The sequence below is a fragment of the Carcharhinus amblyrhynchos genome, chromosome 1, assembly GCF_965287045.1.
Source record: "Carcharhinus amblyrhynchos chromosome 1, sCarAmb.v2.hapA, whole genome shotgun sequence".
NCBI lineage: Eukaryota > Metazoa > Chordata > Chondrichthyes > Carcharhiniformes > Carcharhinidae > Carcharhinus > Carcharhinus amblyrhynchos.
Window position 1 is genome coordinate 75049076 of NC_137324.1, and position 15852 is coordinate 75064927.

General features: G+C 41.1%; 1 protein-coding gene across 3 annotated transcripts in view; it reads right to left on the reverse strand.

The window, feature by feature from the left end:
* Positions 1–605: 605 nt before the first annotated feature.
* Positions 606–15852, reverse strand: part of tusc3 (tumor suppressor candidate 3) — a 350535-nt gene continuing 335288 nt past the window's right edge. For 2 of the 3 annotated variants that reach the window (XM_080198162.1, XM_080198164.1), the window contains exons 9-10: positions 4305–4395; positions 606–892 (exon numbers count right to left, since the gene is read on the reverse strand). In XM_080198162.1, the coding sequence (XP_080054288.1) occupies positions 877–892; positions 4305–4395 (107 nt within the window). In that variant the 3' untranslated portion in view covers positions 606–876. The remainder of the gene's footprint in view (positions 893–4304; positions 4396–15852) is intronic. The other variant, XM_080198163.1, reaches the window with a different exon arrangement.

The following is a 15852-nucleotide window of genomic DNA, read 5'->3' on the forward strand; positions in this document are numbered from 1 at the left end:
CAGATGAAGGATACTGAACTGGCCAGCAAATTTATCAACTGTGAAAAGACACTAATTGTGAAGTAAGATTGTTGAAAACAATATATAGTTGCAGCAGCTGTAATTTTAAACATTCAATCTCAAATCTGCTAGAAATGCATGTTGAATGAGTGTTTGGGACGATGGAGTATCATTTACTGATCTGTGAACAATTCTAAGTTCACTGTTAGGTTATGATTTAAAGAGTTCAAAACCTAAGTGAAAGCTTGCAGCTGACAGTCTTGCTGCTATGTGTTATATAATGCTACAAATTCTAAATGTGACCCCACCACCAAGAAAATTATTTTTGAAAAATAAAATTTGCCAACTCATACCGACAAGATGTATGATTAAATCTTTCCTAACAAATCCTTGTTTGGAGCGGCACTGAAACTTTAAATGCAGAGGATGAATGAAGTTACTTTTCGTTAAGCTTGAGTTAATTTCCTGTGTCGCACACATAATCTTGTCCCCAGGCTCCACTTGATAAAACACGTTTCAGTGCCTCTTCAAAAACCTGACAAGAACATTAAACGCTTTTGTGAAATGTGTTGTGTTGTGCCAAGAAATTTACACAAAGTCTAACAGAGGTTCTTGCAATTTGTTATATTTATGATCATTTGTACACCATCTTTCACAGCAATTCAAACTAATAAATCAATCTATAGATAAGAAAGACAAAGTGAAAGCAAAAACACAGACTCACATCTAAATGGCACTTTTACAATTCCACAAGTGTAGCAGTGAACTGTTAACATTTTTTAACATTGTCTGGCTAACCCAACTATCAAGTATTTTCTCCTCAGTTGGTCGATATATTCATGGACATCCGTGGGTCTTTCTGTGTGATTCCATTTGTTACTTTATCAAAAAGCTGGAAGAGAAGAACATTTTTAAATGGCAATATACTATTTTTTATAGGTCACAGATCTCGCTGCCCATTGAATGCAACATTTAAAGGAGAGCAAATTGTGAAGTATTCTTTATGCACACACCCAAACTAATGAGATCAACAGCTTCAAAGAAACAAAACCATCTGAGTACAGGGCTGCGATTTTTAGTTGCTCTGAAAGTGCAGTGAGATATGCAGTTGCTATAACTTTACTTGTAGGTTTACCCAAGACTTTGTCATTTAAACGAGTGGGGGGCAGGGGGGTGAGGAGAGCAGAAGCTTATGGTGGTGGGGGGCTTGAGGCAGTTTTTCTTCAACACAGATCTGTGTGGCTTTTAAAGGTGGGTCCCCAGGCCCCACCCCACCAGGCTGATGGCAAAAACTAAGCCAACAGACTCTCTGTGCACAGAGCACCAGGGAATTTGGTGAGAAAACATGGCTGTACAGCTATACACTGGTTTTGATGCTGAAACCAACACAATTTATCAGAAGATTCTGCACATTGCTTTTCCCTCCATTCTTGAAGTGAAATTACAGTCAATTGAGGATCTGTAATGATATTTTCTAAATCTAAATGCTAATTTACATTAAAATAATTTATATGGTTGTTACAGTAGTAAGGAAGTACTCAACCCCCTCTTCCCCTAATATATGCAGGAGCTCCTCTCCTCTCTATTTACACTCACACTCTCTCCCCTTTCCCCTCAGCTTTTGCTGGCTCATTTTTCCTTCATCTCCTTGGTTCATCGGTTTCTACTGACATTCTTTCTATCACTAATGCTGACACCACTCCCGGTCTGCAGCTGCTGTTCAAGATAGTCTTCTTTCTTTTTCTCATGGTGTTAAAATTGACACTTATCTCCAGCCACCCACCAACACTCCCTCTTCCTAACGATGCCTCCACTGCAGTTGACATCTTACTACCTGTCTTTCAAAGATCACAAAGACACTGTCTTCTCTTTCAAGTTACTGTTAAAAAACGTCAATCAGTTTTTGATTCAGATTATGCTGCCCCCCTTCCACGCCCCCCCGTGTTTTCCAAGTTTACATCAGCACCATTTCCCTCTTGCCTCACCTGCCAATCCCATCTCAAACTTCAAACTTGCCACTATTCTCTGGGGTGGTTGTTTTTCCCATTTATTTGATGGGATGTTGCCATCGCTTCATAGGCCAACATTTATTGCCAATTCCTAATTTCCCTTGAGAAGGGGGTGGTCTTCTGCCTCTTTTAACCAGTACTGCCCATGTGTTTAATGAACATCCACAGCACTGTTAGAGAGGGACTTCCAGGATTCTGATCCACTGGGAGATAGACATTTGCTGCAGGAGTTCTGATCTTGCTGTGCAGCAAGATTTTTATCTCTGATCTGGCACCAGCTTCAGGTAGGAGGTGAGAGCTAATTTTCCATTCTGCTGAGGTCCGGGGGATAGGTTGTAAGGTATTGCATTTTTTTTAAGAATTATAAAATCTCTGATATACTCATCATCATACCTCTGCTGGACATGTCTACGCATTTTGAGAGTAACATTTTAACCTTCTTCCAGTAATACTTGTCTAAATCATGGCCTATGGTCTTTCACACTATTTAAAGTCTGTGCAAGTTACAATGAGGCAGGTTATGTCTGTGAAATCTCTAGATATTGCTGTTTTCAGCATCATTATAAAATTCTGTTCTTTCAAGTACAGGCCGCAGCTGGTACAGCTCGTGAAAAAAGGGCAGCTGAAACATGACACATGTCTCTGTTTTCCTTCTCTAACTTTTCAGTTACTTCAAATGAACCACTTTTGGGGTTTAGTCTGTGAGAAATATAGCAGTTTCCATCTTAATCATTCTGAGGATGCTTAACTTACTGACATGTGGAACTAAAGGCTGAAAAAAAAATCAAATTAAGTTCAAGACTTCAGTTCTGCAGTGTAAAAGGCATCAGGGTTATGAAAATGATAATAGATGATGACTATCATTAACTAAAATGAATGCAAAAAAGAGAAAACCTGTGGTGTTTTTGTAGAATGACCTTTTGAAGTGCTTGCATTTAAACAGACAGTTGTTTTGACATATAGCAGGTTGAATGCCTAGATAGCAGCTTTTTAATAGTTATGTTACTCATGCATATTATTGTGTGGCCATGATGGATTAGGGAATGCAATTGCAAAGCCCTAACAGTAGTAATTAAACAGAAAAAATGCTATTCACATATCCTGAATCCTTTCACAAACAACATTATATAAAGCAATGGGATAATTTTCCATCCTCCCCCTTTCCTTATTTCAGCAATGCTGGATGGCAAGTAGGCATCTTGACATTATTGCCACGGAACCTGGCTGTTTTAAGGCAGGTTCAGTTCATTTGATGTGCTGGGTGATCACCAGGTAGCTCTATTGTCTGGTAATCAGCACTCAGGGCCGTGAACTCTGCAGTTCAGGTTACACTGTGATCAGTTTGGATAAGAATAAATGGAGGATTGTGATTTAGAGAGTCCATAACACTCAGGAAACCTGGCAGCTGTTAAACTACAAAACCATGAGCCTTATTAGCATATGAAAAGTTCCAACCCCTCACTGAATCAGGCTAGCCGATCAGCCACTACCTGCTCTCAGATAAAGATGGAAATGGGCAGATTAGAAGCAATTTGGACATGGAAAAAATTTTTTTTGAAGTTCATTTATTAGTGTCACAAGCAGGCTTACATTAACACTGCAATGAAGTTACTGTGAAAATCTCCTAGTCGCCAGACTCCAGCATCTGTTTGGGTACACTGAGGGAGAATTTAGCATGGCCAATGCACCTAACCAGCACATCTTTCAGACTATGGGTCGAACTGGAGCACCTGGAGGAAATCCACCCAGACACAGGGAGAACATGCAGACTTGGCATCGACATTGACCCAATCAAACCTGGGCCCCTAGTGCTGTGAAGCAGCAGTGCTAACCACTGTGCCACCATGCCATCTACTGAAACACTAGCCTCTTCCTCTACATCTGACTCAAATCAGTCCATTTTTAAAAATAACAATTTGGCCCTTTACTGCCAAGCGCCAAGAAAGAAAAATCAGTCCTGTAATACTTTCCTAGAATTCATCTCCAGCCAGCAAAGACTTGGATCTTCACCTTTACCCCAAAAAATATTTTTGTTTTGCAACACAGTGAATTTCAGATGATGTATATTCATTCAGAAGCATTTTGAAGCTTAGTGAATCTCCCATGATACAAAGTGTTAGTCATATTTTCTCTATGCCATCTTTTATTTGGAATTCTGTTGCATTGTTGAATGTTAGAGTTAAGGAATTACAGCTTCTTTAACAAGAATGAATAATAAATGTTGTGTTCATTCATCATTATCTGCAACTACCTCAAAGTGAGTTGATTAAGATCAAAAGACTTGACTGTGCCTACCTGTAGGGATACCCATGATACTTGGAGCGGAATATTGACAGCAGCAAACTGAAGAAAAAAACCACCAAACCTAATCCCACCAGGCAGATTACTGTAGGAAACAGACCGAGAAATGCATCAGAATTCATCAAAGTAACTCAATGCAAATTCAAAAGTGTTCGTTCAAGTGCAACTTGGTGACAATGCTGCTGTTTTTCTTTAGCAGCCCTACTCAATATTCAATTAACCACAATTTTCAGTGCTGTGGAAGACTTAATGTCAAAAAGTGCTTTTCAAATGAAATGGGATGGTGGCAAACCATTTGCAACTTCTAGCATTGTTACAAGAAACTTTTTGGAAGTTTCTGTGCCACCATTTTAACTGGAATTATTCAAGACATTGCAATTGCTTAATTTCAATTTGTTGGTGGTGCAGCTCCTCCATTCAAAATCCACAAAATTATTTTGTTCAGTGGGGGAAAAGGGCTGAAGAACAAATTGATACACATCCAAGTCAGCAATGTTGTTTCATTTTTCAGTAACAACTATTTCTACAACAATTGTTTTGGTTTTATTGCAGTACGCAACTCATGAGTTTACCAAATGAGGAGTTGGACCCTTGGTGGAGGGATCAATGACCGGGGGCACAAATTTAAGGTAATGGGTAGGAGGTTGAAATGGTATTTGAGGAAAACATTTTCACTTAGAGGGTGCTGGAAATCTCGAACTCACTACTGAAAGTGTGGTGGAGGCAGAGACCCTCATAACATTTAAGAAGTATTTAGATGTTCACTTGCAATGCCAAGGCATACAAGGCTATGGATCAAGTGCTGGAAAATGGGATTAGAATAGTTGGGTGGTTCATCTTTAACCAATGCAAACTTGATGGGCTGAAGAGCCTTTCTTTGTGCTCGAGACCTCTATGATTCTAAGCTGTTCTATTTCATAAAGCTGAACCAAAGAAGGAAATACTAGGAAGACCAAATGTTTTGTCAAAAAGGTAGGTGTTGAGGAGGGTTTGAAAGGAAGCTAACAAAGCAGAGGGGCAGGGCACTGCCTACACCTTCCATAAATATTATGCAATCCTCTTTCATATCACAATTTGCATGTTGCTTTGCTCAGCCAATTTAACTCCCTAGGAAAGCATTCCTTACTACAAGGCTATGGATCAAGTGCTGGAAAATGGGATTAGAATAGTTGGGTGGTTCATCTTTAACCAATGCAAACTTGATGGGCTGAAGAGCCTTTCTTTGTGCTCGAGACCTCTATGATTCTAAGCTGTTCTATTTCATAAAGCTGAACCAAAGAAGGAAATACTAGGAAGACCAAATGTTTTGTCAAAAAGGTAGGTGTTGAGGAGGGTTTGAAAGGAAGCTAACAAAGCAGAGGGGCAGGGCACTGCCTACACCTTCCATAAATATTATGCAATCCTCTTTCATATCACAATTTGCATGTTGCTTTGCTCAGCCAATTTAACTCCCTAGGAAAGCATTCCTTACTACAATAGTAGAAATTGTTCCATGAGCATTCCTGAGTGAGACTGATAACTTGTATTGAAACACAAGTAGCACAGAGAGTCCTGTTTACATTCTAACTGGTGTTACACACATGGTTGTGCATTTATAAAACTAGATCAGGAGGTCATTCAATCTATCGTGTTAGTTCCTTGAGTCATCCAATTAATACCAATCCCCTGTTCTTTCCCTGTAGCCCTTAAATTAGTTTGCCCTCAAGCAATTCTCTAATCTTCTTTTGAAATTTATAACTGAATCTTCCTTCACCATTCCAGACTATAACAATTTGTTAACTAAAGGTCTTTTTTTTGATTTCTGCTAATTACCTTAAATCTGTGTCTAATGGTTACTTCCATCATTGGAAATAGTTCTTTTTTATTTCTGATTTACTCTGTGCTCATCTATGTAGAGATTGAAGTGTTCTGTGTCCTTCAACTGGAGGACACATCTTCCGTTTTTCAGGTCTGGTGCTGCCACTGTATGTCAGTGGTGGAGGGAGAAAAGGCGGTGGACAGGTGCCAATCAAGAAGGCCACTTTGTCTTGGATACTGTTGAGCACCTTGAGTGATGTTGGAGCTGCACTCATCCAAGCAAATGGAGAGTATTCCATTACACACCTGACTTGTACCCTGTTGACAGGTTTTGGGAATCAGGGAATGAGTCACTCACAGCACAATTCTCAGCCCCTAATCTGCTCTTGTAGCCATCTTATGTATATGGCCAGTCCTGTTCAGTTTCCGGTCAATGGTAGCCCCTGGGATGTTGATAGTGGGGGATTCAGCAACAGTGCCATTGAATGTCATTGGGGGATGACTGCATTCTCTCTTGTTGGATATATAATTGTCTGTCAATTATGTTGCACAAATGTTACTTATCATTTAGTAGCCTAAGCTTAAATATTGTCAAAACTTTGCATTTGGGCATGGATCACGTCAGTATCTCAGGAGTCACAAACAGTGTTGAACGTTGTGCAACGATCAGTGAAATTCTCCTCTTATGACCTTTTGATAGAGGGAAGGCCATTGATGAAGCATCTGAAGATGGTTAGACAGAAGAACGCTGAGGAAGTTCTGCAGTAATATCCTGAAGCTGAGGTGATTGATCTCTAACAACCACAACTACCTTCCTATGTGCTAGGTGTGACTCCAACCAGTGGAGAGCTTTCGCTCTGATTCCCATTGATTCCAGTTTGGTGGGGCTTCTTGATGCCACATTGGCCAAACAATGTCTTGATGTCACTCACATCTCACTCATGAGTTTAGCTTTTTTATCTGTGTTTGGACCAAGGCTGTAATCAGGTGAGGAGCAGAGTGGTCCTGGCAGAACCCAAACTGAGCATCGGTGAGCAGGTTATTAAATGGTGCTTGCTGCCACCGTCAAAACTTTCCATCACTTCACTGAGATTGAGAGTAGACTGATGGGGCAGTAATCAGTCAGATTTGTCCTACTTTTTATGTATAGGACATATCGGTGGCATAGTGGTGAGCCTGCTGCCTCATAGCGCTACTGACCGAGGTTCGATTCCCAGCTTGGGTCACTATTTGTGCGAGTTTGCATGTTCTTCCTGTGTCTGCATGGGTTTCCTCCAGGTGCTCTGGTTTCCTCTCACAGTCTGAAAGACATGCTAGTTAGGAGCATTGGCCATGCCAAATTCTCCCTCAGGATACTCGAACAGGCACCAAAGTGTGGTGACTACAGAATTTTCACAGTAACTTCATTGTAATGTTAATGTAAATCTACTTGTGACGCTAATAAATAAACTTTAACCTATCTGGACAATTTTCCACATTGTCAAGTAGATGCCAGTGTTGTTGCTGTATTGGAATAGTTTGGCTAGGATGTGGCTAGTTCTCAAGCAAGTTTTTAATGTTTTTGCCATCAGCTGTTTCTTGATATCATATGGAGTGATTCGTATTGGCTGAAGACTGTTAAGTTGCAGCTATTTAAGAAGGTGGCTCAAAATCACCTTCTCAAGGGCAATAAGGTTAGGCAATAAATGTCACATTTGCCAGTGATGCTCACATCCCAGGAGGAAATACAAACATATATCCTTCTTTGGTTAGACATGTCACCCTCCACCCTCCACACTCCACGATTACTCAGGAAACACAGATGGATGATAACCCCAAGGCTCTGCAAAACTAACTAATTAGTCTGATAGGTTCCCAACGTGAATTAGTCCAGTTTAGCAGGGAAAAGCAGATAAAATTCAACCGATATTCTTAATGGTAACATGTAGTATTAAGAATCCATCTAATAATGCACACCAGATCCTACTGGGAATCGCAGTGTCACAAATATAGCTTTTGACAGCTGATATTCTTAAGGGCAACAAGGGATGGACAAAAAATGCTGGCCAGCCAGCGACGCCCTTGTCCCAAGAATGAACTTTTAAAAAATCACCCAACAATGACTTCTGAATTATTTCCTTTTTGCCTTATTCAAAACTCGATGATGCCTTTAACTTGGGCCATGATCCTTCATCTGAACTTCTCAATAAAAATAAGTATGAGGTAGTTCCTGAAATGGGGCAATCATTTGAGCTGAAACATTATGCAAACACAGGTTTGCATTCCACTTAACACATCGCATCTCGTTAAGGGATGAAAAGTAACAAAACTACAGTTACATAAGAACATAAGAAATAGGAGCAGGAGTAGGCCATCTAGCCCTTCAAGCCTGCCCCGCCATTCAATAAGATCATGGCTGATCTGTCGTGGCTCAGTTCCACATTCCCGCCCTCTCCCCATAACCCTTAATCCCCTCTCTTATCAAAAACCCATCAACCCGCATCTTAAAAATATTTAGCGAGGCAGCCTCCACCACTTCAACAGGCAGAGAATTCCAGAGATTCACCACCCTTTGACTGAAGAAGTTCTTCCTCAACTCCGTTCTAAACCGCCCCCCCTTTATCTTGAGGCTGTGTCTCCTAGTCCTACTGTCCTTTCTGAGCAGGAAGAGTCTCTCCACCTCTATCCTATCCATCCCATTCATCATCTTATATGTCTCAACGAGATCTCCCCTCATTCTTCTAAACTCTAACGAGTACAAGCCCAGTTTATTCAGCCTCTCCTCATAGCTCAACCCCCTCAACTCCGGCATCAGCCTAGTAAACCTCCTCTGCACTCCCTCCAAGGCCAAAATGTCCTTGCGTAAGTACGGCGCCCAAAACTGCACACAGTACTCCAGCTGCGGCCTCACCAATGCCCTATATAGCCGCAGCAAGACCTCCCTACTTTTATATTCAATCCCCCTCGCTATGAAGGTCAGCATCCCACTCGCCTTCCTGACCACCTGCTGCACCTGCAAGCTGGGTTTTTGCGACTCATGCACAAGGACCCCGAGGTCCCTCTGCACCGTCGCCTTCTGCAGTTTTTCGCCAAGTAATAATCCTTCCTACTATTATTCCTACCAAAGTGGACCACCTCGCACTTGCCAACATTAAATTCCATTTGCCAGTTCCTGGCCCATTCGCCCAGCCTGTCTAGATCCTTCTGCAGACTCTCCACACCCTCCGCGCAATTTGCCGTTCCACCAATCTTGGTGTCATCAGCAAATTTCGACACCATACACTCGGTTCCCTCCTCCAGATCATCTATATAAATGGTAAATAGCTGAGGCCCCAGCACCGACCCCTGGGGCACTCCACTAGTCACCATCCGCCAATCTGAATAGCACCCATTGACCCCCACTCTCTGCCTCCTATTTGACAAACAATCCTCTATCCACGCTAACACCCTACCCCCAACTCCATGTCCCCTAACCTTCTGCAATAACCTCTTGTGAGGTACCTTGTCAAACGCCTTCTGAAAATCAAGAAAGACCACATCTACCGGCTCTCCTCTATCCACCGCCCTAGACACATCCTCATAGAACTCCAGTAAATTTGTCAGACACGACTTCCCCTTAACGAAACCGTGCTGCGTCTGCTCTATCAAGCAATTCCCCTCAAGATGCCTCGCTATTTCCTCCTTGATGACGGATTCTAACACTTTACCTACAACAGATGTTAAACTAACTGGCCTATAATTCCCTGCCTTTTGCCTGGCACCCTTCTTAAACAACGGCGTAACATTAGCCGCTTTCCAATCTTCCGGTACTTCCCCGGAATCCAGCGACGTCTGGAAAATAACCACCAAGGCATCCACTATCACCTCCGCCATTTCTTTCAGAACCCTTGGATGCATTCCATCCGGTCCTGGGGACTTGTCCACAATCAGCCCCTCCAGTCTGTCGAGCACTGCCTCTCTAGTAACAATAATGTCATTGAGACCCTCCAGTCCTACCACCTTTCCATCTCTAACACCCGGCAAATTATTCACGTCCTCCTCCGTGAAGACCGAAACAAAAAAGTTATTCAAGACCTCAGCCATTTCCCCATCCCCTACCACTAAGTCCCCCCTCTCATCCTCTAAGGGCCCAACGTTCACCCTAGCCAGCCTCCTCCTTTTTATATATTTATAAAAACTCTTGCTATCCTTTTTTATATTAAGCGCTAGCCCAGCTTCATAGTTTCTCCTACCCTTCTTTATCAACTTCTTTGTCAATCTTTGTCGACATTTAAACCTCTCCCAATCCTCTTCTTGCCCACTACCCTTAGCTACTCTAAACGCCTCCGCTTTTAATTTAACACTTTCCTTCACCTCCTTCGTTATCCACGGCTTATTACCTCTCCTCCTACGGTCCTTTTTGACCATCGGAATAAATTTCTGCTGAGCACCAAGAAAGATCTCCTTAAAGATCCTCCACTGCTCCTCAGCAGACCTACCTTCCAACGCGCTCCCCCAGTCCACAGTCGCCAATTCCTCTCTCATCCTACCGTACTCCCCTCTGTTCAAACAAAGGACGTGTGTCCGGGAACCCACTTTCTCCTCCTCCATCTGCACCAGAAACTCCACCACACAATGATCACTCTCCCCAAGAGGATCCTTCACCGCAAGGTCCCTAATTCTACCTGCCTCATTACCCCCATTTGAAATTCATCTGATGAGGTTTAAATACTTTTTACCCTACACGCACTCAAGATGACTGTGCACTGTATAATCAATTGGAGACAAGCTCAATAAGCCATTTTAAACAAGTAAAAAAAATCTGGCAATTAAAATTATTCTCAATTGAATCCAAACCAATATATAGCAATATTCTACATATAATTTAAACTCTACTTGTCAGTTTATGTGATATGCTCTAAAAGGCCATCTCACAGCTGACAGCTTCAGTAATTTGACATTCCATATTACAAAATATTTGGAACAAAGACCACCAACATTACATTACAAAATCTGCACACATTCATTTGAATACGATGTATACAATTAAAATAAGCCAATTAATTTTTTTCTGATGCATTTGTGACATTTTTCTAATATATTATATTTTCCCCATCAATAACAACAGTCATGTGTCTTATTCCTTTCTGGTGTAGTCATAATTGTAAGCATCCTCATTAAAAGAGAGTGAGGAATACTTCATTATGCTGTAAATACGTTAATAATAAAACAGTGCATCATACAGAAGCTAATAGTTTGTTTCTGGTAGACAACTGGAAATGTATCACAGTCAAGCTACATGAAATGCTTTAACCTAACCAATAAACTACTATCAATTTAGTACAATTGTAGGAATATAAATTGTTTAAAATAACCAGAGCCAGCCTGTAAAGCATGGTATTATAAGGTATGCTCAAATGTAATGCTTTTAAAGTATAGAGTTGGTTGATGTATCAGCTTTCAAGATTTATATTTTCCTACCTTGAAACTGTCTCAAAAATCTGTCTAACTCAGCCTTGAATAAAACAACCTCACTGCTCTCTGGAGAGGATTCCAAAGGTCAACAACCCTCTGAGAGAAAATATTACACCTCATCTCCATCTTTAAAGTCACAAGTAGCTTACATTAACACTGCAACGAAGTTACTGTGAAAATCCCCAGGTCGCCACACTCTGGTGCCTGTCCAGGTACACCGAGGGAGGATTTAGCGCAGCCAATGTACCTAACCAGCATGTTTTTCGGAATGTGGGAGGAAACTGGAGCACCCAGAGGAAATCCATGCAGACATGGGAGAACGTGCAGACTTCACACATACAGTGACCCGGAATTGAACCCAGGTCCCTTTCACCATGAGGCAGCAGTGCTAATCACTGTGCCATCGTGCCATATCTTAAATGGGGGCTCACATAGTCCGAAACTTTGCACTCTTTTTCTCAATTTCCCATGACAGGAAACATTATCTCAGCATCTACCTCACTGAGCCCTCAGGATCTTACATAAAATCACCTCTTATTCTTCAAAACTCCAACAGGAAGAGGCCTAAGTTGCTCAACATTTCCTGAAAGATGACTCATTAAACCCAGGAATCTACCTAATAAACTTTTCCTGAGATGTTTCCAGTGCAACCATCCCTCCTTAAATAACAAGAACAAAACTGCATGCAGCACTTCAGATATGGTCTCACTAATGCTCTGTACTGTTGAAGCAAACTTTCTCTACTTTTATACTCCATCCTCTTGCAATAAAATGTGTGAAATATAGTTTGCTTAAATTCTGACAAATAACAGTGTATTCATTTTCTGCATTGGGAGAACTGAGTTCTGACAAAGGCTTTTTTTTATATATTTACTTTTCCCAGAAGGTTAGGTGGTTATATGAGGAGGGAGGAATGACATCATTGATCAGCTGGTCTTTATCTGGACTTTTTCATGCGTGGAGATTTTATGCTCATTTAAAAAGATGCCACGTGTTTTCATCATCAGTAAAATATTTAATTATTAAATAAATAAAATTGAAAATATTGCAAAAACATGTCACACAATTTAATCATAAATTGTTCCTGCTCAGTTGGGGATAGACCATTAATCACAACTGCTAAGTTATTTCGCTTGATTGGATTTTTTCACATCTCACATACTTGATGTAAAAATCAGACATAGTCCCTTGAAAAATCTGATTCAGTGATGCTGGGGTAATTTAATTGCAAATACTATAGGGTACTATTTTTGGATGATTTGGTATGAAATAAGTAGACAGTGACCAATTCAATTATAAATACAATTTTTATTGGATTTATTGCCCTGAGAAGGTGGTTGTGAACTTTAATCCAGTGCTTTGTAATACCTAGTGGCTTGCTAGGTCACATTATGTGACATTAAAAGTTGGCCCCAAACAGACTAACTTCTAATGAGCCTCTCCCGCAGCTATAGTAGCTAACTGATCGATGTCAGCCCCTCAGTGAACAGGAAATCTGGTAGAATCACTACAGTGCAGAAAGAGACTATTCAGCCCATCGAGTCTACACTGACTCTCCAAAAGAGTATCTTCCCCAGGCCTCCCTCCATCCTATCCCCATAACCTCATTTACATACACATTTACTATGACTAATGCACCTAACTACACATCTTTTGACACTCAGGGACAATTTAACATGGCTAATCCACCTTACCTGCACATCTTTGGATTGTGGGAGGAAACCGGAGCATGTGGAGGGAACCCACACGGACACTGGGAGAATGTGCAGTCTCCATAGAGTTTGGAAGGCAGTTGGAGAGGAGCAAAATGGGCCGGGGTTGGAGGGGAGAACATCTTGAAGGAAGGTGTCCTGTTGTGCACAGGGCTCACCCCTCAATTGATAACCCCCTGCACCCTACCCCACTCTCCGTTCCGTCCTTTGCACTCTCACACTCTGGCCCCGCTGCCACTGCTCAGCATTTTATGTCAGTGGAAGCAGATGCTCTGTACTGTTGTAGTAAACTTTCTCTACTTTTATACTCCATCCTCTTGCAATAAAATGTGTGAAATATATAAATTCTGACAAATCACAGTGTATTCATTTTCTGCATTGGAAGAACTGAGTTCCGACAAAGTGTTTTTTTGCTTGTATTTACTTTTCCCAGAAGGTTAGGTGGTTGTATGGGGAGGAAGGAACAAGGTAATAGCAATCAAAGACATCACTGATCAGCTGGAATTACCACTAAATTAGTTAGGTAGGGGCCTTATTAGGTACAAAGATGATTGGCCCTAGTTGGCATCTTACCCATGCCCAGTAGTATAGAGCACAAGTGAGGGGGGTGGGGGGGGTGTAGAAGAGAAGTAAGCGGCATGAACACCAACATATTTCACATGTCATCTCACCGTGCTGAAAACATACTGGTGGGCAATCGTAAAATCCAGCTTCATGATTCAAATTAATTGTTTCACCGTGTATGACTAAAGCATGAAGATTAATTTTGTATTGAAAACAGTATCAGAATGTTAAGAAAGAAAAACAAATTCAGTGTATTGTCTTCAAGTCAGGGATGTACTGGTTTAAGCCTAATTAGACTCAAAGTCAGAAAGTTCTTCAAACATTGGATGGTCTAGGTTTAGAATCATAGAAACTCTACAGCACAGAAAGAGGCCATTCAGCCCATCGAGTCTGCACTGACCACAATCCCACCCAGGCCCTACCCCCATATCCCTATATCTTTACCCACTAATCCCACTAACCTATGCATCTCAGGATACTAAGGACAATTTTAGCATGGTCAATCAACCTAACCCGCACATCTCTGGACGGTGGGATGAAACTGGAGCACCTGGAGGAAACCCATGCAGACACAAGGAGAATGTGCAAACTCCACGCAGACAGTGACCCAAGCCGGGAATTGAACCCAGGTCCCTGGAGCTGTGAAGTAGCAGTGCTAACTACTGTGCTACCATGCCGCCCGTATGTTTGAAGGAAATGCATAAATGAATAGGTAAAATTCATATATGTTAATGACATTACACTTTAAAATTGAGAAAATGGACATAAATTCATGGATAACTATTTTGTACCCTGAAGCCTTCAAACATATACATGGGCAGCACTGGCCTTACAGCTGTGCTTCTGACAGGCATTAGACAAAACTAACTTGTGCCATGCACTCAGTACCACTGGGCTCACGCTTAATAGCCCTTACCACTTAGCAAAGGAATTTTAAGGAAAATTCATGATGACACAGATTGGTAATATTCCCCTTATCTATTAAGAAAATGACCTTAGAACTTAAATCTTGCCGTATGCTTTTTATCTTCTTATAGTCATTAATGTTGCAATGTACTTTAAAGTGTATTACGTTTTACATAATTCTGTAATAAACTTGTAAATAAGTTAGTATAGTATCACATCTCATATAGTCTTCTGTACACAGTATTAGAACACGCCTCTCTTTTATTTTCTGCAAGTCAGAAGATACATTTTTTAAAGAGAGACCCCGGACTCTTGTAACATCCAGGTAGTTGTAACTCGGTTGACAAATTATTTAACAAGCTAGCTAGAAGTAGGTAATGGAGAAAATTCTCTGGCCTCCCAAAGTGTGTCTTTTGTGGTTTGAAAGCGGTGCACTTTCAGCCATCAGCGAGATCTTCTGCTCCCTATTCTGTCAATGAGATTTCCCACTGACTGCATTCTATGCTGCTGGGAAGCTAGCAGAATGCACCATCAGCAGAACCAGAAGATATCACCAGTGTGAACAGCTGGAAAATTCCAACCAATATCTCTTGATAGTCATCTTCCAGGGAGGGGGGAGATGTTGTTCACTTTCTCAGGTCCAAAATAAGTGCTTGTGTGAAATGACTGCTTTGAACTCAAATGGAGAGTGCTCCAAATCTAGGGCAGTCCCCACTGGGCTAGAGTTATAACACACTTCATATGTTGGATAGTGGGGGTAAAATCTTTATAGTCACTGCAGGGACCATTGAATGCTATGACGATAATATGAAGATTTTGCTAGGTGTTTAAGCTAGAATGGGTCAAATGTCTTCCTTGATTGTACTCATTTATTGGTGTGTGACTTTTTGAAGCAACAGAATTCAGTTGTCTTCAAGGTCTATTGGTGTAGATGTTTTCAAATAGTATGAGTAAATGATAGACAAAATAAAGCCAACTGTATCTCATCGGTCATGATGATCTATATGGGTATTTCAATTTGTGGCAAGCACCTATAATTATGCAAAACCCACAGAGAAAATACAGAACAGTAATAGGCTTGTCATTAAAAAGAGTTTTTCCATTTAGTTTAAAGTGAGGCAATATTTCCC